This window comes from Ranitomeya imitator, chromosome 4, assembly GCF_032444005.1.
Source record: "Ranitomeya imitator isolate aRanImi1 chromosome 4, aRanImi1.pri, whole genome shotgun sequence".
Taxonomy (NCBI): domain Eukaryota; kingdom Metazoa; phylum Chordata; class Amphibia; order Anura; family Dendrobatidae; genus Ranitomeya; species Ranitomeya imitator.
In genome coordinates, this window is record NC_091285.1 from 720,220,588 (window position 1) to 720,248,582 (window position 27,995).

Sequence of the window (27,995 nt, forward strand, 5' to 3'; positions counted from 1 at the left end):
CACATCCCCTGTATAAGGACATGGACCCCATACAGTGACACATCACCCGTATAAGGACATGGACCCCATACAGTGACACGTCCCCTGTATAAGGACATGGACCCCGTACAGTGACACATCCCCTGTATAAGGACTGGACCCCGTACAATGACACATCCCCTGTATAAGGACATGGACCCCATACAGTGACACATCCCCTGTATAAGGACTGGACCCCGTACAATGACACATCCCCTGTATAAAGACATGGACCCCATACAGTGACACATCCCCCGTATAAGGACATGGACCCCATACAGTGACACATCCCCTGTATAAGGACTGGACCCCGTACAGTGACACATCCCCTGTATAAGGACTGGACCCCATACAGTGACACATCCCCTCTATAAGGACATGGACCCCATACAGTGACAGATCCCCTGTATAAGGACATGGACCCCATACAGTGACGCATCCCCTCTATAAGGACATGGACCCCATACAGTGACAGATCCCCTGTATAAGGACATGGACCCCATACAGTGACACATCCCTTGTATAAGGACATGGACCCCATACAGTGACACATCCCCTCTATTAGGACATGGACCCCATACAGTGACACATCCCCTGTATAAGGACATGGACCCCATACAGTGACACATCCCCTGTATAAGGACATGGACCCCATACAGTGACACATCCCCTGTATAAGGACATGGACCCCGTACAGTGACACATCACCCGTATAAGGACATGGACCCCGTACAGTGACACATCCCCTGTATAAAGACATGGACCCCGTACAGTGACACATCCCCTGTATAAGGACATGGACCCCATACAGTGACACGTCCCCTGTATAAGGACATGGACCCCGTACAGTGACACATCACCCGTATAAGGACATGGACCCCGTACAGTGACACATCCCCTGTATAAAGACATGGACCCCGTACAGTGACACGTCCCCTGTATAAGGACATGGACCCCGTACAGTGACGCGTCCCCTCTATTAGGACTGGACCCCATACAGTGACACATCCCCTGTATAAGGACATGGACCCCGTACAGTGACACATCCCCTGTATAAGGACTGGACACCATACAGTGACACATCCCCTGTATAAAGACATGGACCCCATACAGTGACACATCCCCTGTATAAGGACTGGACCCCGTACAGTGACACATCCCCTGTATAAAGACATGGACCCCGTACAGTGACACGTCCCCTGTATAAGGACATGGACCCCGTACAGTGACACATCCCCTGTATAAGGACTGGACACCATACAGTGACACATCACCCGTATAAGGACATGGACCCCGTACAGTGACACATCCCCTGTATAAAGACATGGACCCCGTACAGTGACACGTCCCCTGTATAAAGACATGGACCCCGTACAGTGACACATCCCCTGTATAAGGACTGGACCCCGTACAGTGACACATCCCCCGTATAAAGACATGGACCCCGTACAGTGACACATCCCCTGTATAAGGACATGGACCCCGTACAGTGACACATCCCCTGTATAAGGACATGGACCCCGTACAGTGACACATCCCCTGTATAAAGACATGGACCCCGTACAGTGACACATCCCCCGTATAAGGACATGGACCCCATACAGTGACACATCCCCTGTATAAGGACTGGACACCATACAGTGACACATCCCCTGTATAAGGACTGGACCCCGTACAGTGACACATCCCCTGTATAAGGACATGGACCCCGTACAGTGACACATCCCCTGTATAAAGACATGGACCCCGTACAGTGACACATCCCCCGTATAAGGACATGGACCCCATACAGTGACACATCCCCTGTATAAGGACATGGACCCCGTACAGTGACAGATCCCCTGTATAAGGACTGGACCCCATACAGTGACACATCCCCTGTATAAGGACATGGACCCCATACAGTGACACGTCCCCTGTATAAGGACTGGACCCCGTACAGTGACACGTCCCCCGTATAAGGACTGGACCCCATACAGTGACACATCACCCGTATAAGGACTGGACCCCATACAGTGACACATCACCCGTATAAGGACTGGACCCCATACAGTGACACATCCCCTCTATAAGGACTGGACCCCATACAGTGACACATCCCCTGTATAAGGACTGGACCCCGTACAGTGACACGTCCCCTGTATAAGGACTGGACCCCATACAGTGACACATCCCCTCTATAAGGACTGGACCCCATACAGTGTCACGTCCCCTGTATAAGGACTGGACCCCATACAGTGACACATCCCCTGTATAAGGACATGGACCCCGTACAGTGACACATCCCCTGTATAAGGACATGGACCCCATACAGTGACACATCCCCTCTATAAGGACTGGACCCCATACAGTGACACATCCCCTGTATAAGGACTGGACCCCGTACAGTGACACGTCCCCTGTATAAGGACATGGACCCCATACAGTGACAGATCCCCCGTATAAGGACTGGACCCCATACAGTGACACATCCCCCGTATAAGGACTGGACCCCGTACAGTGACACATCCCCTGTATAAGGACATGGACCCCATACAGTGACACATCCCCTGTATAAGGACTGGACCCCGTACAGTGACACATCCCCTGTATAAGGACTGGACCCCATACAGTGACACATCCCCTCTATAAGGACTGGACCCCGTACAGTGACACATCCCCTCTATAAGGACTGGACCCCGTACAGTGACACATCCCCTGTATAAGGACATGGACCCCATACAGTGACACATCCCCTCTATAAGGACTGGACCCCATACAGTGACACATCCCCTCTATAAGGACTGGACCCCGTACAGTGACAGATCCCCCGTATAAGGACTGGACCCCATACAGTGACACATCCCCCGTATAAGGACATGGACCCCGTACAGTGACACGTCCCCTGTATAAGGACATGGACCCCATACAGTGACAGATCCCCCGTATAAGGACATGGACCCCATACAGTGACACATCCCCTGTATATGGACTGGACCCCGTACAGTGACACGTCCCCTGTATAAGGACATGGACCCCGTACAGTGACACATCCACCGTATAAGGACTGGACCCCGTACAGTGACACGTCCCCTGTATAAGGACATGGACCCCATACAGTGACACATCCCCTGTATAAGGACATGGACCCCGTACAGTGACACATCCCCTGTATAAGGACATGGACCCCATACAGTGACACATCCCCTGTATAAGGACTGGACCCCATACAGTGACACATCCCCTGTATAAGGACATGGACCCCGTACAGTGACACATCCCCTGTATAAGGACATGGACCCCATACAGTGACACATCCCCTGTATAAGGACTGGACCCCATACAGTGACACATCCCCCGTATAAGGACTGGACCCCGTACAGTGACACATCCCCTGTATAAGGACTGGACCCCATACAGTGACACATCCCCTGTATAAGGACATGGACCCCGTACAGTGACACATCCCCTGTATAAGGACTGGACCCCATACAGTGACACATCCCCTGTATAAGGACTGGACCCCGTACAGTGACACATCCCCTGTATAAGGACTGGACCCCATACAGTGACACATCCCCTGTATAAGGACATGGACCCCATACAGTGACACATCCCCTGTATAAGGACATGGACCCCATACAGTGACACATCCCCTGTATAAGGACATGGACCCCGTACAGTGACACGTCCCCTGTATAAGGACTGGACCCCATACAGTGACACATCCCCTGTATAAGGACTGGACCCCGTACAGTGACACATCCCCTGTATAAGGACTGGACCCCGTACAGTGACACGTCCCCTGTATAAGGACATGGACCCCGTACAGTGACACATCCCCTGTATAAGGACTGGACCCCGTACAGTGACACGTCCCCTGTATAAGGACATGGACCCCGTACAGTGACACATCCCCTCTATAAGGACTGGACCCCGTACAGTGACACATCCCCTGTATAAGGACTGGACCCCGTACAGTGACACGTCCCCTGTATAAGGACTGGACCCCGTACAGTGACACGTCCCCTGTATAAGGACATGGACCCCGTACAGTGACACGTCCCCTGTATAAGGACATGGACACCATACAGTGACACATCCCCTGTATAAGGACATGGACCCCATACAGTGACACATCCCCTGTATAAGGACATGGACCCCGTACAGTGACACATCCCCTGTATAAGGACATGGACCCTATACAGTGACACGTCCCCTGTATAAGGACTGGACCCCGTACAGTGACACATCCCCTGTATAAGGACATGGACCCCATACAGTGACACATCCCCTGTATAAGGACATGGACCCTATACAGTGACACGTCCCCTGTATAAGGACATGGACCCCATACAGTGACACATCCCCTGTATAAGGACAGGACCCCATACAGTGACACATCCCCTGTATAAGGACATGGACCCTATACAGTGACACATCCCCTGTATAAGGACATGGACCCCATACAGTGACACATCCCTTGTATAAGGACATGGACCCCGTACAGTGACACATCCCCCGTATAAGGACTGGACCCCATACAGTGACACGTCCCCTGTATAAGGACATGGACCCCATACAGTGACACATCCCCTGTATAAGGACATGGACCCCGTACAGTGACACATCCCCTGTATAAGGACATGGACCCCGTACAGTGACAGATCCCCTGTATAAGGACATGGACCCCATACAGTGACACATCCCCTGTATAAGGACATGGACCCCGTACAGTGACAGATCCCCTGTATAAGGACATGGACCCCGTACAGTGACACATCCCCTGTATAAGAACATGGACCCCGTACAGTGACAGATCCCCTGTATAAGGACATGGACCCCGTACAGTGACACATCCCCTGTATAAGGACATGGACCCCGTACAGTGACAGATCCCCTGTATAAGGACATGGACCCCGTACAGTGACACATCCCCTGTATAAGGACATGGACCCCGTACAGTGACACATCTCCTGTATAAGGACATGGACCCCGTACAGTGACAGATCCCCTGTATAAGGACTGGACCCCGTACAGTGACACGTCCCCTGTATAAGGACATGGACCCCGTACAGTGACACATCCCCCGTATAAGGACTGGACCCCATACAGTGACACGTCCCCTGTATAAGGACTGGACCCCGTACAGTGACACGTCCCCTGTATAAGGACATGGACCCCGTACAGTGACACATCCCCCGTATAAGGACTGGACCCCATACAGTGACACATCACCCGTATAAGGACATGGACCCCGTACAGTGACACATCCCCTGTATAAGGACATGGACCCCATACAGTGACACATCCCCTGTATAAGGACATGGACCCCATACAGTGACACATCCCCCGTATAAGGACTGGACCCCATACAGTGACACATCCCCCGTATAAGGACATGGACCCCGTACAGTGACACGTCCCCTGTATAAGGACATGGACCCCGTACAGTGACACATCCCCCGTATAAGGACTGGACCCCATACAGTGACACATCACCCGTATAAGGACATGGACCCCGTACAGTGACACATCCCCTGTATAAGGACATGGACCCCATACAGTGACACATCCCCTGTATAAGGACATGGACCCCATACAGTGACACATCCCCTGTATAAGGACATGGACCCCATACAGTGACACATCCCCCGTATAAGGACTGGACCCCATACAGTGACACGTCCCCTGTATAAGGACTGGACCCCGTACAGTGACACGTCCCCTGTATAAGGACATGGACCCCATACAGTGACACATCCCCCGTATAAGGACTGGACCCCGTACAGTGACACATCCCCTGTATAAGGACATGGACCCCGTACAGTGACACATCCCCTGTATAAGGACATGGACCCCATACAGTGACACATCACCCGTATAAGGACTGGACACCATACAGTGACACATCCCCTGTATAAGGACTGGACCCCGTACAGTGACACATCCCCTGTATAAGGACATGGACCCCGTACAGTGACACATCCCCTGTATAAAGACATGGACCCCGTACAGTGACACATCCCCCGTATAAGGACATGGACCCCATACAGTGACACATCCCCCGTATAAGGACATGGACCCCATACAGTGACACATCCCCTGTATATGGACTGGACACCATACAGTGACACATCCCCTGTATAAGGACTGGACCCCGTACAGTGACACATCCCCTGTATAAGGACTGGACACCATACAGTGACACGTCCCCTGTATAAGGACATGGACCCCATACAGTGACAGATCCCCTGTATAAGGACATGGACCCCATACAGTGACACGTCCCCTGTATAAGGACATGGACCCCATACAGTGACACATCCCCTGTATAAGGACATGGACCCCATACAGTGACACATCCCCTGTATAAGGACATGGACCCCATACAGTGACACATCCCCCGTATAAGGACTGGACCCCATACAGTGACACATCCCCTGTATAAAGACATGGACCCCATACAGTGACACATCCCCCGTATAAGGACATGGACCCCATACAGTGACACATCCCCTGTATATGGACTGGACACCATACAGTGACACATCCCCTGTATAAGGACATGGACCCCGTACAGTGACACATCCCCTGTATAAGGACTGGACACCATACAGTGACACGTCCCCTGTATAAGGACATGGACCCCATACAGTGACAGATCCCCTGTATAAGGACATGGACCCCATACAGTGACACGTCCCCTGTATAAGGACATGGACCCCATACAGTGACACATCCCCTGTATAAGGACATGGACCCCATACAGTGACACATCCCCTGTATAAGGACATGGACCCCATACAGTGACACATCCCCTCTATAAGGACTGGACCCCATACAGTGACACATCCCCTGTATAAGGACATGGACCCCATACAGTGACACATCCCCTCTATAAGGACTGGACCCCATACAGTGACACGTCCCCTGTATAAGGACATGGACCCCATACAGTGACACATCCCCTGTATAAGGACATGGACCCCATACAGTGACACATCCCCTGTATAAGGACATGGACCCCATACAGTGACACATCCCCTGTATATGGACTGGACCCCGTACAGTGACACGTCCCCTGTATAAGGACTGGACCCCGTACAGTGACACATCCCCTGTATATGGACTGGGCCCCGTACAGTGACACGTCCCCTGTATAAGGACTGGACCCCTTACAGTGACACATCCCCTGTATAAGGACATGGACCCCATACAGTGACACATCCCCTGTATATGGACTGGACCCCGTACAGTGACACGTCCCCTGTATTATGTATTAGGACCGCTTTATATACACACTGGCCGCTCGGTACCTTGGATGTAGATGAAGATGATGAGGATTATGCTCAGCTTTCCCATTTCTCTCCAGTCTCTGCTCCTCGTTGTTTCTGTCTCTTCTTCCTGTTGTGGACAGTGGACTCCTCTGCACCTTCCACCTCTTTTTCTCCCAGACCCCCCACGCGTTCAGCGTCATGTGATCTCACTTCTCTTTTTTAAATTGTCAGTAAAAGGAAACGAGAAGAGGAAGAGGCTGTGATTGATGGCAAAAAACGCAGAGACCTGACTGACGACCGTACTTTGTGTGTCCCCATCACTCAGTGCAGTCACCACCCTGTGTAACAGTATGATCCCACCAGACTGAGCAGAGCATAATTATAAACACCCAGGAATGGTGACTGTATATGTGACTTATAATTGTGCTTACTGCAGTGCCCCCATAATAACAGTGATCTCCACAGTGCCCCATAATAAGTGATATCCACAGTGCCCCCATAATAAGTGATATCCACAGTGCTCCCATAATAACAGTGATATCCACAGTGCCTCCATAATAACAGTTGTAGTGAAATATGTATAGGTATATATGTGTGACTAGCAGTAATTTAACATCTGTCCTTAGACTTCAGATCTCACAATGGTCACAACATACGTTATCCTGAGAATGCAGTCTACTGTCTCCAATCTCGCAAGGGGGTCTTGCTGAGAACCAGGAAGAAGGGGAAACATTTCACACCTTCTAGCTCTTTTGAAGAGAGATGTCATTTACAGCCTGACACTATCTGTGAGAATAGAAATATTGGCAGGCTCCGGCCACCTGCGGCTATTGTAATGTATGTCTGGCCTGCCCTCTGTATCTGTGTGATATTTTCTGTGTCCTGTGAGTAAAGTTTTGTCAGACTGGAAATACGTGGAGAAGCAGTGATATTTTATATGCGCCCATGTAACCAAGCAATTCCAGCCAGCGTCCTTCATTCAGACTCCAACCAAAGCAGAGTGGACCTCCTGAAACGCGGGGTGGTACTGAAAGAGGTAGACCCCGTTACACTGGTGGCAGACAGCGGGATACAGGAGGAAAGGAATGAATGGAAAACAACTACCAGAAGTTAAAGAGGACTACATTAAAAGATCTGGTGGAAGGTCAAGGGTTGGTCGCCAGCAACAAAACAAAAGTGGATTTGATAGCAGCCATCTTGGAACACGACAGTGCAGCGCCCCCCAATGTGAACATGGAGGAGACTGAATTCTAGAGGGAGGTAAAGAACAGACTGGCGTTCTATGGCCCAAACCCTGCAGTAGAGATCATACGAGAGGTGATGTCTGATGTGCGTACTGATCTGAAGGAAAAGATGGCCGAACGGACCAGGATAGAGCTAGCCAAGATGGAGATGGCAGAGCAGACCAAAGTGGAGCTGGCCAAGATGGAGATGGCAGAGCGGAGAGAGGAGAGTCAGCGAGCAAGGGGAGCTCTGGCCTTCGACCAGATACCTTCAACAGTAAGCCACATAAAGATCCAGTATAATGCCTTCCGACAGTTGCGGGAGGCAGAGGAAAACATTGATGGCTTTCTGCAGGACTTTGAGCGGCAGTGTGCCCTTCATCAAGTGAAGCCGGAGGAACGGGTTCAGATTCTGGCCAGCAAGCTGACAGGTCGGGCAGCGGACGCCTATCGCACGGTACCTGATGAGGACTGTATGGACTATGAGCGGATCAAAGAAGTGATCTTGGCCCGGTATGCGCTGACACCAGAGGCATACCGCCAAAAGTTCTGCGTACTTTTAAAACGCGTAACCGATACCCACGCTGAATGGGCCTGTAAATTACGGCGGTCACTGCTACAGTGGGTACAAGGGAGCCAAGCAACCGCTAAGGAGGACATCCTCCAGCTCTTCTTGTTAGAACGATTCTTTAATGGACTAACCCCCGAGACACAGGAATGGCTTCGGGACAGGCGGCCAACGACTCTTGAGGAAGCCGCTCGTCTGGCAGATGAACATCATGATGCCAGGAGGCCTCAGTTGTCGGGATCAAAGATGGTCACTAGGGGTCCACCCATGTACCTGGAGAGCCCCAAACCACCGAAAATTGTAGGGGTACCAGCTAGAAACCCGGCCTACAAAAGTCCCCCTGGGGCGCGATGCGACACCTGCCATCAGCTGGGCCACCTGCAAAGACAATGTCCCAACCGTACTCAGCATACCCAGTGGCCAAAGTCGGGAACAGCTACCTTCAGCCGGACTGCTGTACACTGCTACCAAGGCGAAGCTGACCCGGCATTGGGGACTACGACTAACCAAGGGGTGGAAGAGATGGAGGAAGTGCTGCATGAAGTAGACCCCGTGCAGGCAGCCCAGGCAGATAATCGACAACAGCATCGACAGGTCGTGTGGGTTAATGGGAAACGTATGCAGGGACTAAGATTCCAGGGCAACTTTGACCCTTGTGAAGCCTCATCTCGTCTGGGACCAAGAGAAGACGGACCGGACAGTGGCAGTCCGTGTAGCAGGGGGAGCTATACATCGACTGCCCACTGCCAGGATTCACCTGAACTGGGGAGTCGGGGATGGCCTTGTTGAGGTCGGCTTGATGGAGGATTTGCCTGCAGACGTCTTGCTGGGAAATGACTTGGGGCCCATGTTGTCTGCCTTCTCGGTTGCCCCTCTGGCTGACATATCCTGTGACCACCCGGAGACAAGCTCGAGCTGCGGAGGCGGAATCACACTCAGAGGAGGCCCAGGTAAGACATCCCAGCCTTACATGTATTCCCATAGCCAGACACATTTCTTGGGCCACCCCAGATGAATTTAAGAGGGAGTTACTTGAGGATCCTTCATTGGAGGGATATCGGGGGAAGGCACAGGAGGGGAGAGGGGTACTGGAAGGGGAACAGTTTATATGGAAGCAGGGACTCCTCTACCGGATCACAGAGCAGCACCACACAGGGACGAGCCCCACTATAAAACGACAGCTGGTAGTTTCCAAGAAGTATAGGCAGGAGTTACTGCGAATCTCTCATGACATACCCTTGGCCGGGCACTTCAGCGTCAGTCGCACCAGCCGGCATCGTCTGACACAAAACTTCTTTTGGCCGGGGGTAACCTATGATGGTCGTTAGTACCGCGAGACCTGTGACAGTTGCCAGCGCATTGGCAAGAGGGGAGATCGATGCATGGCCAAATTACGCTCCTCCCCATTGTGGAGGAACCATTTAGCCGAGTAGCGGTCGATCTGATAGGGCCGTTAGCCAAACCCAGTCCGTCAGGGAAAAGGTATATATTGACAGTGGTAGATTATGCCACATGGTATCCAGAGGCGGTTGCTTTACCTAACATACTGGCAGAGACGGTGGCGGCTGCCCTGCTCCAGGTTTTCTCATGGGTTGGATTTCCCCGGGAGATTATCTCGGACCAGGGTACCCAGTTTACAGCAGAGGTGACCAACCAACTGTGGAAGCTGTGCTGCGTAAAGTCGATTAGAAGTGCCCCGTACCACCCACAAACCAATGGGTTGTGTGAACGCTTTAACGGGACGTTAAAACAACTCATTGGGACTTTTACCAGGTCCTACAGGGACTGGGAGAAATTCTTGCCTCACCTCCTGTTTGCCTATCGGGAGGTGCCCCAAGAATCCACGGGGTTCTCCTTGTTCGAGCTGGTATACGGGAGAAGGGTAAGGGGACCCCTAGACTTAGTGCTAGAACACTGGGAAGGGGAGGGCCTCATAGAAGGGGTACCTGTTGTACCCTATGTGCTGGAATTCCGGGACCACCTACAGGAGCTGACCCAGGCTGTACGTGGGAACATGCAGGCGACCCAGTGGCGCCATCGCATATGGTACGATCGGAGGGCCAGAGAGCGCACCTTGGAAATAGGGCAGAAGGTCCTGGTGTTAGAGCCCACTAGGCAGAACAAGTTCCAAGCTGCATGGCAGGGGCCCTACCAGGTAGTGGGGAAAATAGCCGACACAACCTATAATGACGCCGATAGTGACGACCCCAGGGTTATCCGCATGTTCCACGTGAATATGCTGAAGCCCTACCGGGAGCGCCCTGAAGAGGTATTGACCATCTGTGCACCTGAAGCAGAGGATTTAGCCGGACTTCCCTTGCCTGATGTCTTAGGGGGAAAGGACTCAGTCTAAAACATGGGACCAGGTACACCTGGGTAAAGACCTAGGCCCCCTGGAGAGACAGCAGGCGGAGGAGTTGTTGAGGCAGCGACAGAGGATGTTTTCGGGGAGACCAGGGTACACTTGTCTGGCACAACACAAGGTTGAGACCCAGGATCAGACCCCCCTGCGACAAAACCCCTTCCGCGTCCCTGAGTCTGTATGAGAGGGGATGCGACAAGAGATGTTGCGTTTAGGGGTCATTGAAGAGTCAGTTAGTCCCTGGGCATCCCCCGTAGTGTTAGTGCCCAAGAAGGATGGGCCTACACGGTTTTGTGTAGACTATCATAAGCTCAATGAGAAAACAGTGACGGATGCATATCCCATGCCGCGTGTGGATGAGTTGTTAGACCAGCTGGCGGGGGCAAAGTATTTGACCACCATCGATCTATGCAAAGGCTACTGGCAGATTCCCCTTAGTCCTGACGCTGTTCCCAAGTCAGCATTTGTCACCCCGTTCGGCTTATTCTAGTTTCGAGTTATGCCGTTCGGGATGAAGAATGCCCCGGCGACCTTCCAGAGGCTGGCTGACCGCTTCTGGATGGTTTCCAGGACTATGCGTGTGCCTACCTGGATGACATCGCCATCTACAGCGCGACATGGGAAGAGCATCTAAATCACCTAGAGACAGAATTAGACAGGATCCACAAGACCGGAATCACCCTGAACCCAAACAAGTGTCACGTGGGCAAAGCAGAGGTTCAGTATTTAGGGCATTGGGTGGGAAGTGGGAAACAGCAACCAGAACCAGCCAAGATTGAGGCCATAGCCAAATGGCCCACCCCACGCACTAAAACCCAGGTCAAGGCGTTTCTAGGGACAGCGGGGTATTACAGGAAATTCGTTCCCAATTACAGCAGCGTAGCCAAGCCCCTCACTGATCTGACCTGTAAGAACCAACCCCGCCAGGTAACCTGGACCCCAGAGTGTGAGGAAGCCTTCCGCCAGCTAAAGGACGCCCTCACCAATACCCCTGTATTGGCCGCACCCGATCCCACTAAACGTTTCCTTGTTCACACAGACGCTTCTATGTTTGGATTGGGGGCAGTACTAAGCCAAGTCGGGGCGGACGGCCAAGAACACCCGGTAGCTTACCTGAGTCGGAAACTACTGCTCCGTGAAGTAAGCTATGCGGCCATCGAGAAGGAGTGCCTGGCGGTAGTATGGGCACTCAAAAAGTTGCAACCATATTTGTATGGATGACAGTTTTCCTTCCTAAAGGACCATAATCCCCTAGTCTGGCTTAATCGGGTCTCCGGAGACAACGCCAGATTGCTGCGGTAAAGTTTAGCCTTACAACCTCTGGACTTCACCATCCACTACAGACCCGGCAAACAAAACCGTAACGCCGATGGAATAAGTCTACAAACGGAGCTTGTACCAACCGCATAAACTTCGGTCATCCCCAAACCGATCCGTTAAGGATCAGACTGTGTATGCCGATCGCGTTGCTGAAAAGGGGAGCCGTGTTACGTGTTACGGAACCACTCAGCACCCAGAATATGTTGTGCAGTTATATGTATGTATAATAGGTTCCATGTGAGATGCATGTCCCTAATGCATCAGCCCACAGGCTGTGCCCTTGGGCAGAGGGGACACGATATTCCCCTTTTGTCCGCCCCCCACCTTTGTAATTCCCACAGTAAATATCAGCAGGCTCCAGCCTCCTGCGGCTATTGTAACGGATGACTGCTGTCAACTGCTTTCAACACAGGGGTGTTGCAGAGTGCTGTTTTCAACGCCTGGAAGGCCCCCTCACAGCCGTCGGTCCAGTTGACAATCTGGGGTAGCTTCTTCCTGGTGAGGTCCATCAAGGGTTTTGCCAGGCTACTATAGTGCTGTACGAAGCACCTATAGTACCTTGCGGTGCCCAGGAATGACATCACCTGTTTCTGAGTCCTGGGGGTGGGCCAGATCACGATCACTCCTGTTACGTTTTATGGAACCACTCAGCACCCAGAATATGTTGTGCAGTAATATGTATGTATAATAGGTTACATGTGAGATGCATGTCCCTAATGCATCAGCCCACAGGCTGCGCCCCTGGGCAGAGGGGACATGATATTCTCCTTTTGTCCGCCCCCCACCTTTGTAATTCCCACAGTAAATATCGGCAGGCTGAAGCCACCTGCGGCTATTGTAATGTATGTCTGGCCTGCCGCTTTTCTATTGGCTTGCCCTCTGTATCTGTGTGAAATATTCTGTGTCCGGTGAGTAAAGTGTTGTCAGACTGGAAATACGTGGAGAAGCAGTGATCTTTTATATGCGCCCATGTAACCTAGCAATTCCAGCCAGCGTCTTTCATTCAGACTCCAGCCAAAGCAGAGTGGACCTCCTAAAACACGGGGTGGTACTGAAAGAGGTACCCCAGCTTGGTAGACCCTGTTACAGCCGTTCTTTTCATTTCTGAAACTGTGGAACTTCAGGTCGGAATGTTGCACTTACCTCTCAAGGCCTCTGGGTGGTGTCACGTTCCACGCTCAGACGTATTCCAGAGCAGAAGAAAGATGTGAGAATTGTGCTGCTGCAGATGTTACACTGACTCTTCTGTCTCATGTTACGTAGTACACCATACCCCAGCATGCTACCTGAGGACCATGGGAAGACCTAATGCTTCTATCTCATGTTCCACAGGACACTATACCCTAGTGTGCTGTCAGAGGAACATGGAAAGACCTGATGCTTCTGTCTCATGTTCCGCAGGACAGCATACCCTAACGTGCTGTCTGAGGATCACGGGAAGACTTGATGCTTCTGTCTCATGTTCACTAGGTCTCAATACAGAAGAATGCTGACTGAGAACCACGGGAAGACCTGATGCTTCTGTCTCATGTTCCGTAGAACAGCATACTCTAGCGTGCTGTTTGAGGACCACAGGAAGACCTAATGCTCCTGTATCACGTTCAGTTAGACACCATACCCCAGCATGCTGCCTGAGGACCACGGGAAGACCTTACTCTTCTGTCTCGATTGAGTAGGACACCACACCTTAACGTTCTGTCTGAGGACCATGGGAAGACCTGATGCTACTGTCTCATGTTGGGTAGGACACCATACCCCAGCATGCTGCCTTAGAACCACGAGAAGACCTAATGCTTCTGTCTCATGTTCCGTTGGACATTATGACCCAGGTGTGCTGCCTGAGGACCATGGGAAGACCTAATGCTTCTGTCTCATGTTGGGTCAGACACCAAGCGTGCTGTCTGAGGACCACAGGAAGAACTGACTCTTCTGTCTCATGTTGGGTAGGACACTGTTGTGAAAGGTAATTCAGTACCACAATGAACATAGAGGTCAGCGCACATACAGTGACCTGGCAATAACCCAAAAAACAAGAACGAGCTCTGAGACGTGGGAACTCTGTTGACCGCAATCCCTAATCCTCTCAAACCACACTAAAGGCAGCCGTGGATTGCGCCTAACGCTCCCTATGCAACTCGGCACGGCCTGAGAAACTAGCTAGCCTGAAGATAGAAAATAAGCCTACCTTGCCTCAGAGATATACCCCAAAGGAAAAGGCAGCCCCCACATATAATGACTGTGAGTTAAGATGAAAAGACAAACGTAGAGATGAAATAGATTTAGCAAAGTGAGGCCCAACTTTCTGAACAGAGCGAGGATAGGAAAGGTAACTTTGCGGTCAACACAAAACCCTACAAACACCACGCAAAGGGGGCAAAAAGACCCTCCGTACCGAAGTAACGGCACGGAGGTACACCCTCTGCGTCCCAGAGCTTCCAGCAAGCAGTAAAAAACAAATTGACAAGCTGGACAGAAAAAAAAACAGCAAACAAATAGCAAAGAGGAACTTAGCTATGCAGAGCAGCAGGCCACAGGAACGATCTAGGAGGAAACAGGTCCAATACTAGAACATTGACTGGAGGCCAGAATCAAAGCACTAGGTGGAGTTAAATAGAGCAGCACCCAACGACTTCACCACATCACCTGAGGAAGGAAACTCAGAAGCCGCAGTACCACTTTCCTCCACCAACGGAAGCTCACAGAGAGAACCAGCCGAAGTACCACTTGTGACCACAGGAGGGAGCTCTGCCACAGAATTCACAACAGTACCCCCCCAACCTTGAGGAGGGGTCACCGAACCCTCACCAGAGCTCCCAGGACGACCAGGATGAGCCATATGAAAGGCACGAACAAGATCAGGAGCATGGACATCAGAGGCAAAGACCCAGGAATTATCTTCCTGAGCATAACCCTTCCACTTAACCAGATACTGAAGTTTCCGCCTTGAAACACGAGAATCCAAAATCTTCTCCACAATATACTCCAACTCCCCCTCCACCAAAACCGGGGCAGGAGGATCAACAGATGGAACCATAGGTGCCACGTATCTCCGCAACAATGACCTATGGAATACGTTATGTATGGAAAAAGAATCTGGAAGGGTCAGACGAAAAGACTCAGGATTAAGAACCTCAGAAATCCTATACGGACCAATAAAACGAGGTTTAAACTTAGGAGAGGAAACCTTCATAGGAATATGACGAGAAGATAACCAAACCAAGTCCCCAACCCGAAGTCGGGGACCCACACAGCGTCTGCGATTAGCGAAACGTTGAGCCTTCTCGTGGGACAAAGTCAAATTGTCCACTACATGAGTCCAAATCTGCTGCAACCTGTCCACCACAGTATCCACACCAGGACAGTCCGAAGACTCAACCTGCCCTGAAGAGAAACGAGGATGGAACACAGAGTTGCAGAAAAACGGTGAAACCAAGGTAGCCGAGCTGGCCCGATTATTAAGGGCGAACTCAGCCAAAGGCAAAAAGGACACCCAGTCATCCTGATCAGCAGAAACAAAGCATCTCAGATATGTTTCCAAGGTCTGATTGGTTCGTTCGGTCTGGCCATTAGTCTGAGGATGGAAAGCCGAGGAAAAAGACAAGTCAATGCCCATTCTACCACAAAAGGCTCGCCAAAACCTCGAAACAAACTGGGAACCTCTGTCAGAAACGATATTCTCTGGAATGCCATGTAAACGAACCACATGCTGGAAAAACAACGGCACCAAATCAGAGGAGGAAGGCAATTTAGACAAGGGTACCAAATGGACCATCTTAGAGAAGCGATCACAGACCACCCAAATGACTGACATCTTTTGAGAGACGGGAAGATCTGAAATAAAATCCATAGAGATATGTGTCCAAGGCCTCTTCGGGACCGGCAAGGGCAAAAGCAACCCACTGACACGAGAACAGCAGGGCTTAGCCCGAGCACAAATCCCACAGGACTGCACAAAAGTACGCACATCCCGCGACAGAGATGGCCACCAAAAGGATCTAGCCACTAACTCTCTGGTACCAAAGATTCCAGGATGACCAGCCAACACCGAACAATGAACCTCAGAGATAACTTTATTCGTCCACCTATCAGGGACAAACAGTTTCTCTGCTGGGCAACGATCAGGTTTATTAGCCTGAAATTTTTGCAGCACCCGCCGCAAATCAGGGGAGATGGCAAACACAATTACTCCCTCTTTGAGGATACCCGCCGGCTCAGATACACCCGGAGAATCGGGCACAAAACTCCTAGACAGAGCATCCGCCTTCACATTTTTAGAGCCCGGAAGGTATGAAATCACAAAGTCAAAACGGGCAAAAAACAACGACCAACGAGCTTGTCTAGGATTTAACCGCTTGGCGGACTCGAGATAAGTCAAGTTCTTATGATCAGTCAAGACCACCACGCGATGCTTAGCTCCTTCAAGCCAATGACGCCACTCCTCGAATGCCCACTTCATGGCCAGCAACTCTCGATTGCCCACATCATAATTTCGCTCAGCAGGCGAAAACTTCCTGGAAAAGAAGGCGCATGGTTTCATTACTGAGCAATCAATACTTCTCTGCGACAAAACAGCCCCTGCTCCAATCTCAGAAGCATCAACCTCGACGTGGAACGGAAGCGAAACATCTGGTTGACACAACACAGGGGCAGAAGAAAAACGACGCTTCAACTCTTGAAAAGCTTCCACCGCAGCAGAAGACCAATTGACCAAATCAGCACCTTTCTTGGTCAAATCGGTCAATGGTTTAGCAATACTAGAAAAATTGGAGATGAAGCGACGATAAAAATTAGCAAAGCCCAGGAACTTTTGCAGACTTTTCAGAGATGTCGGCTGAGTCCAATTATGGATGGCTTGGACCTTAACAGGGTCCATCTCGATAGTAGAAGGGGAAAAGATGAACCCCAAAAATGAAACCTTCTGAACACCAAAGAGACACTTTGATTCCTTCACAAACAAAGAATTAGCACGCAGGACCTGAAACACCGTTCTGATCTGCTTCACATGAGACTCCCAATCATCCGAGAAGATCAAAATGTCATCTAAGTACACAATCAGGAATTTATCCAGGTACTCTCGGAAGATGTCATGCAAAAAGGACTGAAACACTGATGGAGCATTGGCAAGTCCGAATGGCATTACTAGATACTCAAAATGACCCTCAGGTGTATTAAATGCAGTTTTCCACTCATCGCCTCGCTTAATACGCACAAGATTATACGCACCACGAAGATCTATCTTGGTGAACCAACTAGCCCCCTTAATCCGAGCAAACAAATCAGATAACAATGGCAAGGGGTACTGAAATTTAACCGTGATCTTATTTAGAAGGCGGTAATCTATACAAGGTCTCAGTGAACCATCCTTCTTGGCTACAAAAAAGAACCCTGCTCCTAATGGCGACGATGACAGGCAAATATGCCCCTTCTCCAAGGACTCCTTCACATAACTCCGCATAGCGGCGTGCTCAGGCACAGATAAATTAAACAGTCGACCTTTTGGGAATTTACTACCAGGAATCAAACCGATAGCACAATCACAATCCCTATGCGGAGGTAGGGTATCGGACTTGGGCTCATCAAATAAATCCCGGTAATCAGACAAGAACTCAGGAACCTCAGAAGGGGTGGATGACGAAATAGTCAGAAATGGGACATCACCATGTACCCCCTGACAACCCCAGCTGGACACAGACATGGATTTCCAATCTAATACTGGATTATGGACTTGTAGCCATGGCAACCCCAACACGACCACATCATGCAGATTATGCAACACCAGAAAGCGAATAACCTCCTGATGTGCAGGAGCCATGCACATGGTCAGCTGGGTCCAGTACTGAGGCTTATTCTTGGCCAAAGGCGTAGCATCAATTCCTCTCAATGGAATAGGACACTGCAAGGGCTCCAAGAAAAACCCACAACGCCTAGCATACTCCAAGTCCATCAAATTCAGGGCAGCGCCTGAATCCACAAATGCCATGACAGAATACGATGACAAAGAGCAGATCAAGGTAACGGACAGAAGAAATTTTGACTGTACCGTACCAATGGTGGCAGACCTAGCGAACCGCTTAGTGCGCTTAGGACAATCAGAGATAGCATGAGTGGAATCACCACAGTAGAAACACAGCCCATTGAGACGTCTGTGTTCTTGCCGTTCAACTCTGGTCAAAGTCCTATCGCACTGCATAGGCTCAGGTTTAAGCTCAGGTAATACCGCCAAATGGTGCACAGATTTACGCTCGCGCAAGCGTCGACCGATCTGAATGGCCAAAGACATAGACTCATTCAGACCAGCAGGCATAGGAAATCCCACCATGACATCCTTAAGGGCTTCAGAGAGACCTTTTCTGAAAATAGCTGCGAGCGCACCTTCATTCCACTGAGTGAGTACGGACCACTTTCTAAATTTCTGACAATATACCTCTATTTCATCCTGACCCTGACACAGAGCCAGCAAATTCTTCTCTGCCTGATCCACAGAATTAGGCTCATCGTACAGCAATCCGAGCGCCAGGAAAAATGCATCGATATTACTTAATGCAGGATCTCCTGACGCAAGAGAAAATGCCCAGTCCTGAGGGTCGCCACGCAAAAAAGAAATAACGATCCTAACTTGTTGAACTGGGTCACCAGAGGAGCGAGGTTTCAAAGCCAGAAATAGTTTACAATTATTTTTGAAACTCAGAAATTTAGTTCTATCTCCAAAAAAACAAATCAGGAATAGGAATTCTCGGTTCTAACATAGAATTCTGAACCACAAAGTCTTAAATACTTTGTACTCTTGCCGTGAGCTGATCCACACATGAAGACAGACCTTTAATGTCCATTGCTACACCTGTGTCCTGAACCACCCAAATGTCTGGGGAAAAAAAAAGGCAAAACACAGTGCAAAGAAAAAAAAAATGGTCTCAGAACTTCTTTTTTCCCTCTATTGGGAATCATTAGTACTTTAGGCCTCCAGTACTGTTGTGATAAGGTAATTCAGTACCACAATGGACATGGAGGTCAGAGCACATACAGTGACCTGGCAATAACCCAAAAAACAAGAACGAGCTCTGAGACGTGGGAACTCTGTTGACCGCAATCCCTAATCCTCTCAAACCACACTAAAGGCAGCCGTGGATTGCGCCTAACGCTCCCTATGCAACTCGGCACGGCCTGAGAAACTAGCTAGCCCTGAAGATAGAAAATAAGCCTACCTTGCCTCAGAGATATACCCCAAAGGAAAAGGCAGCCCCCACATATAATGACTGTGAGTTAAGATGAAAAGACAAACGTAGAGATGAAATAGATTTAGCAAAGTGAGGCCCAACTTTCTGAACAGAGCGAGGATAGGAAAGGTAACTTTGCGGTCAACACAAAACCCTACAAACACCACGCAAAGGGGGCAAAAAGACCCTCCGTACCGAAGTAACGGCACGGAGGTACACCCTCTGCGTCCCAGAGCTTCCAGCAAGCAGTAAAAAACAAATTGACAAGCTGGACAGAAAAAAAACAGCAAACAAATAGCAAAGAGGAACTTAGCTATGCAGAGCAGCAGGCCACAGGAACGATCCAGGAGGAAACAGGTCCAATACTAGAACATTGACTGGAGGCCAGAATCAAAGCACTAGGTGGAGTTAAATAGAGCAGCACCCAACGACTTCACCACATCACCTGAGGAAGGAAACTCAGAAGCCGCAGTACCACTTTCCTCCACCAACGGAAGCTCACAGAGAGAACCAGCCGAAGTACCACTTGTGACCACAGGAGGGAGCTCTGCCACAGAATTCACAACAGGACACTGTCAGGAAGATATGAATTACTTTCCATTGTTCGGGGGATACAACCAGAGCTGGCCTACTACTCCTCCCATCATTGGTTTTTGTAGGACAAAATCCTTCCTGCAGCCCCTCTCTGTGAATTTCTAACCCCCTCCCTTCAGGCAGATGGTCAGCTTTGCAATGCGAGTTTTATGGCCTGCAAGTACTCGCAGAGTTGAACATGTTTTCCCCCCAAAGATCCCTTTGTCTTATAAGCAAAATATTCAAAGTCAAATTCAATAAGAAACATTAACGCCAGAAACATGAAATTTAGATTTCCAGGATCTGGGTACTTGGGGTTACACATGGCAGCGCTGTGCGGCATCAGAAACATGGGAAATTAAGTTCTGCCCACCAGCAAATCACATACATACCGTGTTTGGACTCTAAAGAATGGTAAAATCTCAGGGGAAAAAATAATGGTAATATCGTTGGCCTGTGAGCTTCCAGGCCGAAGATATGAAGAAAATGAGTTATTCATAAATTTCCAAGCTTGGTGTACCTCCCAGAAAACAGCCCATATGTGAGGTCAGCAAAGTAGGAGGTCTTAGCGTTATGGCCGAAGCATAAAACAAGAACGTCCATCTTGGGCATTCATTCAGAGGCAGGAGAGACAGCTGAAACACCATGCTGTGGTACTGAATCATTTCTTTGGGATCTCTCCTCCCCTTTATCCTCAAGTCATATATGTGACTGAGATTTAGTAGGTTTCGCATTTTTATCCCTGTTATTTCATAACTGTTTGTACAAACTTGTATTTAGTCTCATTTGTAAAATCATTTTTATTCTTTTTAAACACTGCCGATTTTTCTGGAGTAAACTTATAAATTTGTTAGCTTCGTTCTTCTTGCTCTATGAGCGATCCGCCACGTACTCCGTGCACATTCACGTTACCAACGGGTGTCCGATCCACCTATAAGAGGTCGGTGGTGGCAGCATAATTTTCGTATTTATGTGGTGTTGGGGACTTGGTAGTGACTGGATCGAGGTATATATATGTTCCTATCAGGAGCCAGTGGTATATATACATCCTGTCACATCATGTGCTGCAATATTCAGCATAAATTAGAGCAGCTGCATCCTTTTTCTTATCCTCTGTCATACTTTTATTGGCCAGCAGGGTAAGGGGGTGCCAGAGATCTGCAAGTTCATGACAAAAGTGAAGTGTTTCCTTGACAGACACCATACCCCAGCATGCTACATGAGGACCATGGGAGACCTGATGTTTCTGTCTCTTGTTGGATAATACGCCATTTCCCGGATTGCTGCCTGAGGACCATGGGAAGACCAAATGCTTCTGTCTCATGTTGGGTAGGACACCATACCCCAGCATGCTACCTGTTTGGGACACTGCGGCTCATGCCGCTGTCCCCTGACTGCTGCGCCTTCTCCACGCTTGTTGGTGAGAGATCTCCCATCGAGTGAGGCAAGGATGAATACGGGGTTAACTCCCCGAGGAGGGGGCGGGGCTTATCTCCTGCTCTTGGCGCCAGGAAGCGCCGGAATCACATCCGATCCCAGGACCCGGACCTGTTGGGCTGCCGGTGTGATGGACCCGCTGGAGAGTGCGGTGAGGGAGAGGATTGGCAGGGAAGGCAGCGCTTGGCTAGCAGCTTTGCTGACCAGGAGCGACTCCTTCCCTGCCATAATGCAGACGGCGGCGCCGCCGGAGGGTCGGCGCTCTCGCAGAGCCACCCGGCCTCCGGCACGGCTGAGCCCGCCAGCGATTTCAAAAAAGAGCGCGCGCAGCTCTCGGGCGCGCGCCCCTGCTGCTCTCGGCGCCAGCGGGATGGGAGGAAGTGAACTGCAGCAGGTGGGGGAGACACAAGAGTCGGGGACTAGCGACATAAGCTTTATTCCCCCTTCTGCCCCGGGCACAATAAGAGGGAGTGCAGGACTGCAGGTGCCAGCAGTATTAGCCAGAGCTGGGCACCTAACTAGAAACAGCATGGGGGGAGTTCAAGGAACGTCTGCTTCATCACAGGACTCAGGGACGGCAGGAAAGGAGACTGAGGCTCCGCAGGGAGGTATTCCTCCACTTTCAAGCAACGCAGGGGAAGCTAATGCTAATACTGTCAGGGACAAGGATGGGGCAGCGTTAGCACAGCAGAACATGGGATCACCCCACATAATATTAGCATCAGGTCAGCACGGTGCATACTCCCAGACTAGTATAGGGGGCGACTCACAGTTTCCACCTTACCCACTTATTTTTAGCACACCGTATTCACAAATACCGGGCGGGCAAATTATTCCCTCGCAGGCGGCATTAGGGGAACACCAGAACGCCTCAGCGTCAATATCACTGATGGCAACCGGTGTTCGTGCCCCAAGTCAGGGTGCTGGCACCCCGGCTCTGGATAGCAGACAGAGTGCGGGTATCCGCCCCGCGCGCAGATCATTATCGTCATCATCGTCATCCCCTAGAGAGCATCACAGAAGCAGGCATAGGAAGCGCGATCGTCATGGTAGCAAACGGCGTTCATATAGATCTAGGTCCAGCCGACGTAGCAGACGGTCTAGAGCTTCGCGTTGGCGCTCGCCTTCTTCATCTGATAGTTCTTCAGGCAGGTCACACAGGCAGGAGTCCTCTCGTCGTAGGTCCATACAGCGCATGGAACGCCAAGGTCCGTCGACTCCCGTGGCACGGGAAGTAAGCTGTCCGGAGGCCAATGCACCGATCGGTGAGTACCCCATTGTCGGGGCATGGGGAGGGGAGAGAACCAACACCAATATTTCAGACGCAGCAGCAAGTGCGGCCACAGGGGGCAGGATCTATGTCAACCCAAAATTGCTACAACCAGTGGGACCTTGCAGGCAACCCCCTCCGCCCCGCCCAGAGGTGTACAAGGATGGCCTATTCTGTGGGGTCCCTCCGTTAGGAGCCCACTTGGATAGCGCCATCAAGGAACAAATTTGGGCTAATGATTTCATTGACATATGGTCCCTGGTCTCCACGGACCAGCACTCGATAGATAGAGAGAGGCGGTTGGGAGAAAAAACATATGAACGTAAACCAAAAGTTGCAAAAACCATCAATAACTGGTTGCAAGCGTTTGCGGTCCTGGGATGCGTTATGGGGGAGAAGCACCCCGAAAGGTGCTCCGAGCTATTTATATACCTAGATAGCATCTACAACTCCTATAAGGCACACGGGGGATCAGCATGGTGGAAATATGATGAGGATTTCCGCCGTCGCTTGGCCGCCAACCCCCAATTAGGCTGGGGTATGAAAGCCACGGATTCGTGGCTCCGCTTGATGATGGCGCAAAGAGCAACCCAATCCTTTCACGGGCCCGCTGCCGGGTCCGGTAACAACGCGGCAGCAACAGTCATGCGTAGACCAGGTTCATGCTGGTTATTTAATGAAGGACACTGTAAGTTTTATGGGCTCTGCAAATATAGACATGAGTGTTCAGCGTGCGGATTCAGCGTGCGGAGGTTCCCACCCTGTGGCAAAATGCACACGACCACCCCAAAAAGCTAACTCCGGAAAAAATCCCTCTACAGGTGAGGTTAACGATGCCAGTGAGCGTAAAAAGAATGGAGCCGTGGCTGGACAAATATCCCAATAAAGCGGCTGCGGGGCAACTGCGTTTCGGTTTCTCATATGGGTTCTTCATCCCATTTAATTGGTCCCCGGAGCCACAATCGGCCACAAACTTAAAATCCGCAAAGGAATTACCCGACGTACTAGCAGCGAAGTTGGATAAGGAAATCAGGTTGGGTCGCTTTCGCGGTCCCTTCAATTCCCCACCTTTTCCTAACTTACGGGTTTCCCCCTTGGGTATAGTTCCCAAAAAAGAGTCAGGTAAATACCGATTAATTCATCACCTATCATACCCCAAGGGTATGTCGGTTAACGATGGTATACCCAGGGATGAAACAGCCGTCACTTACATTTCCTTTGACAAAGCGATCGACTTAGTCAGAAGCGCGGGCCCGGGGGCCCTTATGGCAAAATCGGACATAGAATCCGCGTTCCGGCTGCTTCCGGTACACCCGGACTGTCACCACCTACTGGGAGCTAAATTTGAGGATCTATACTATTATGACACATGTCTTCCCATGGGGTGTTCTATTTCCTGTTTTTATTTCGAATTATTTAGTACGTTTTTAGAATGGGTTGCTCGCAAAATCACTCGGCAAACCGCCATCACGCACTATCTCGATGACTTTTTGATAGTTGGTCCAGCTGGATCAGATGTTTGCTCCACAACCCTAGCCCAATTCAAAGATGCCATGGAACATTTTGGGGTCCCACTTTCCCCTGAAAAAACGATTGGGCCAGTATCAGTGATAACATTCCTCGGGATCGAAATCGATTCGGTCGCCATGGAATTTAGGTTGCCGATGGAGAAAATTAAAAAACTGCTGGAACTCATTAGCGGATGTATTTCGTTTGGTAAAGTCACATTGACGCAAATGCAGTCAATGCTTGGCTCCTTGAATTTTGCCTGTAGGGTCATGCCAGCGGGCAGGATCTTCTCGCGCAGATTAATGATAGCCACGAGAGGAGTGAAACAAAGCCACCATAGAATCAGGATTACAGCACATCTACGTTCTGATTTAAACACATGGAAGCTGTTCCTCAACAACTACAATGGTAGGACTTGCTTTCAGGAGTCAGAATGCTCAAATGAGGACATGGGTTTGTTTTTTGCGGCGTCAAGCCACACTGGTTTCAGCATTCGTCTGGGTAACAAATTGTGTTCAGCGAATTGGCCTGCTTTATGGGTTCACAGGAATTGGCACGCAGAGCCAACCCTGGTTGACCTCCTTCCGGTGGCAGTGGCCATGGAAATCTGGGGTTCACAATTGGCCAACAAGCGTATTCGTCTTCACCTTAAAACCGTTAGCGGGGCTCATGCCATCAACTACCTATCATCTCCTTCATCATTGGTGTTAGACCTAATTAGGTTCATAGTATTGAAATGTTTAACATTTAATGTTTGGTTTAAAGCGAACGCACTAATCGTCATCAATGAGAAGGTGTCTGAGTTACTAACTGGGTCTCACTCGCAGGATGTACTGGGACGGCGCATTCAGGAGCCCTTGGAGGAGGTGGAATGCCCACAGTCGATCTGGGATGTCCTGGGGACCTGATGCCGCTAATACGATCTTCGATAGCCCCGTCAACCTGGAAAGCATATGGTAAGGTGTGGGAGGAGTGGTGCTTTTTAGCAGAAGGAAAACCAGTGGGGTCTTCAGAGGAGGCTCGAATGCAGGTGACAATGGGGTTCTTATCCAAGATGTATGCTATGGGAGTGTCGGGTTCAGTGGCGCGCAATCGTATGTCTGCGCTAGCGTTCCATTTCAAGCTGCGAGGCTGGCCGGATTCCACGAAACATTTTCTGGTTAGCCAGATACTGAAAGGTTGGCGACGAGCAAATAAGCACGGTGATAACAGGCGTCCTATATCCTTTGATTTGTTAGTGAACTTGGTTAAGGCAACGGATTCTGTTTGCGATTCCAAATACGAAGCTGCGCTAACATCAGCGGCGTTTGGCCTAGCATTTTTTGGGGCCATGCGGGTCAGTGAGATTGTTCCTACTGCTTTGAATAAACCGGGTGGCCTTAGGCGGGAGGACATTCTGATTTGCAACGACGGTCTAAGGATTAGAATACGTAAATCCAAAGCTGATCAAGAAGGTAGGGGAACTTGGTTCCCTATATTTGCCATCAACAAGGACATATGCCCGTTAATACTAATTTTGAATTACACGCGAGTTAGGAAGGATGGTTCTCAATTTTTCGTACATGAAAATGGGGTTCCACTAGTGTCGGGCCAATTTTTAGCTATATTGAGACGTACGTTGTCAATGGTTGGAATGCCCGCAGCAGAATTTGGGACTCACTCATTTCGTATAGGCGCAGCAACAGAAGCATCTAGAGCTGGTTTGTTCGAATCAGAAATTCAAAGGGTGGGTAGATGGAGATCTCGCTGTTTTAATAGATACATCAGGCCTGACTTATTGCTATAAAAAATTTGGGTTGTTTTTAGTACTATCATAATACGGGAGCAGCTTTGGTAATACATCGGTTAATTTCCTTTGATTGTCGGTTATTGTCTAACTGTTTGCATTTTATTCCCAGATTGGGTGCGACCCAGTGTCTGGATAGTGGGTCACTCATACGTCTATTGGGCTGCCCGCCGCACTGAATTGGGCCCAGGAGGGCGATCCCTGGGGTTCAACGATGTCGACGTGATATGGCGTGGCATGAGAGGCATGATGTGGTCCCAAGTCCTTCCGGAGGTGGTTCATATTGCACGGGTGGCTTCATCCCCCACCATTGTCGTCATCCATGCCGGAGGAAACGACCTGGCTTCGTCCCCACTGGCTGAACTACTTACACTGATCAGATCAGACATAGACAAGTTTCCGAGTTTTTCCCATTGATGCGTCTGGTCTGGTCCGACGTTATCCCAAGGCTGGTGTGGCGGGGGGCCAGGGAGTTGAATGCCATGGAGAGATCCAGACGCACGTTGAATCAGAGGATATCGCGTTTTGTAAGGTTTAAAAATGGTATAGTTGTTCGGCACCATCGGCTGGAAGGGGACAATTCCGGTTTTCTGCTTCCAGACGGAGTTCATTTGAATGAGGCGGGAATAGATATCTTCCTCAATGGTATTAGAGAAGGCGTGGTTCAGGCGGTGCATGCATTGGGGGGGGTCGTAGCTCTCTAGGTTCGCTCCTCCTTGGCGGAAGGGTGGAGTTTTTGTTGGTGGTGAAGATACCTGCCCGGGAGACCGGAAGGCAGTAATCTCCCTACACCCCTGTTGTTGGCAGATACTGCCGGTTTAAGCTGCGACCAAAAAATATTTACCCAAAGTAAAAGATGGAAATGTTATGAGTATATTTCCCAATAAAGTTTTAAAAGTTACGATAACTGTTGTGTGTGTCACTTGATGGGAGAAAAACGGTCTTGGGTCGTAGCAGTCTTTGGGACACTGCGGCTCATGCCGCTGTCCCCTGACTGCTGCGCCTTCTCCACGCTTGTTGGTGAGAGATCTCCCATCGAGTGAGGCAAGGATGAATACGGGGTTAACTCCCCGAGGAGGGGGCGGGGCTTATCTCCTGCTCTTGGCGCCAGGAAGCGCCGGAATCACATCCGATCCCAGGACCCGGACCTGTTTCCCACCCTCCCTCCCCTTTTGTTAGAGGTTTGTTAAGTTGCAGCTGCGGAAGGGTGGAGTTTTTGTTGGTGGTGAAGATACCTGCCCGGGAGACCGGAAGGCAGTAATCTCCCTACACCCCTGTTGTTGGCAGATACTGCCAGTTTAAGCTGCGACCAAAAAATATTTACCCAAAGTAAAAGATGGAAATGTTATGAGTATATTTCCCAATAAAGTTTTAAAAGTTACGATAACTGTTGTGTGTGTCACTTGATGGGAGAAAAACGGTCTTGGGTCGTAGCAGTCAGAACCATGGCAAGACC

The 27,995-nt window shown here is 50.2% G+C and overlaps 2 protein-coding genes across 6 annotated transcripts in view; one reads left to right on the top strand and one right to left on the bottom strand.

Moving 5' to 3' along the window:
- Positions 1-7,472, bottom strand: part of CD68 (CD68 molecule) — a 72,048-nt gene extending 64,576 nt beyond the window's left edge. The window contains exon 1 of the mRNA XM_069767571.1: positions 7,317-7,472. Within this exon, the coding sequence (XP_069623672.1) occupies positions 7,317-7,362 (46 nt within the window). The 5' untranslated portion in view covers positions 7,363-7,472. The remainder of the gene's footprint in view (positions 1-7,316) is intronic.
- A 14,393-nt stretch (positions 7,473-21,865) lies between these two features.
- Positions 21,866-27,946, top strand: LOC138677438 (mucin-19-like). Of its 5 annotated transcripts, none has more exons than XM_069767568.1 (3): positions 21,866-22,368; positions 23,123-23,239; positions 25,581-27,946. In XM_069767568.1, the coding sequence occupies exons 2-3, from the start codon at positions 23,170-23,172 to the stop codon at positions 26,537-26,539; spliced, it is 1,029 nt and encodes a 342-aa protein (XP_069623669.1). In that variant the 5' UTR covers positions 21,866-22,368; positions 23,123-23,169; the 3' UTR covers positions 26,540-27,946. The 5 variants fall into 5 exon arrangements, 4 of the variants coding, with proteins under 4 accessions (XP_069623669.1, XP_069623670.1, XP_069623668.1 ...); XM_069767569.1 differs by having other exon boundaries at positions 21,866-22,125; XR_011320886.1 differs by having other exon boundaries at positions 21,867-23,239; positions 25,581-25,709; positions 26,652-27,946.
- Positions 27,947-27,995: the final 49 nt, after the last annotated feature.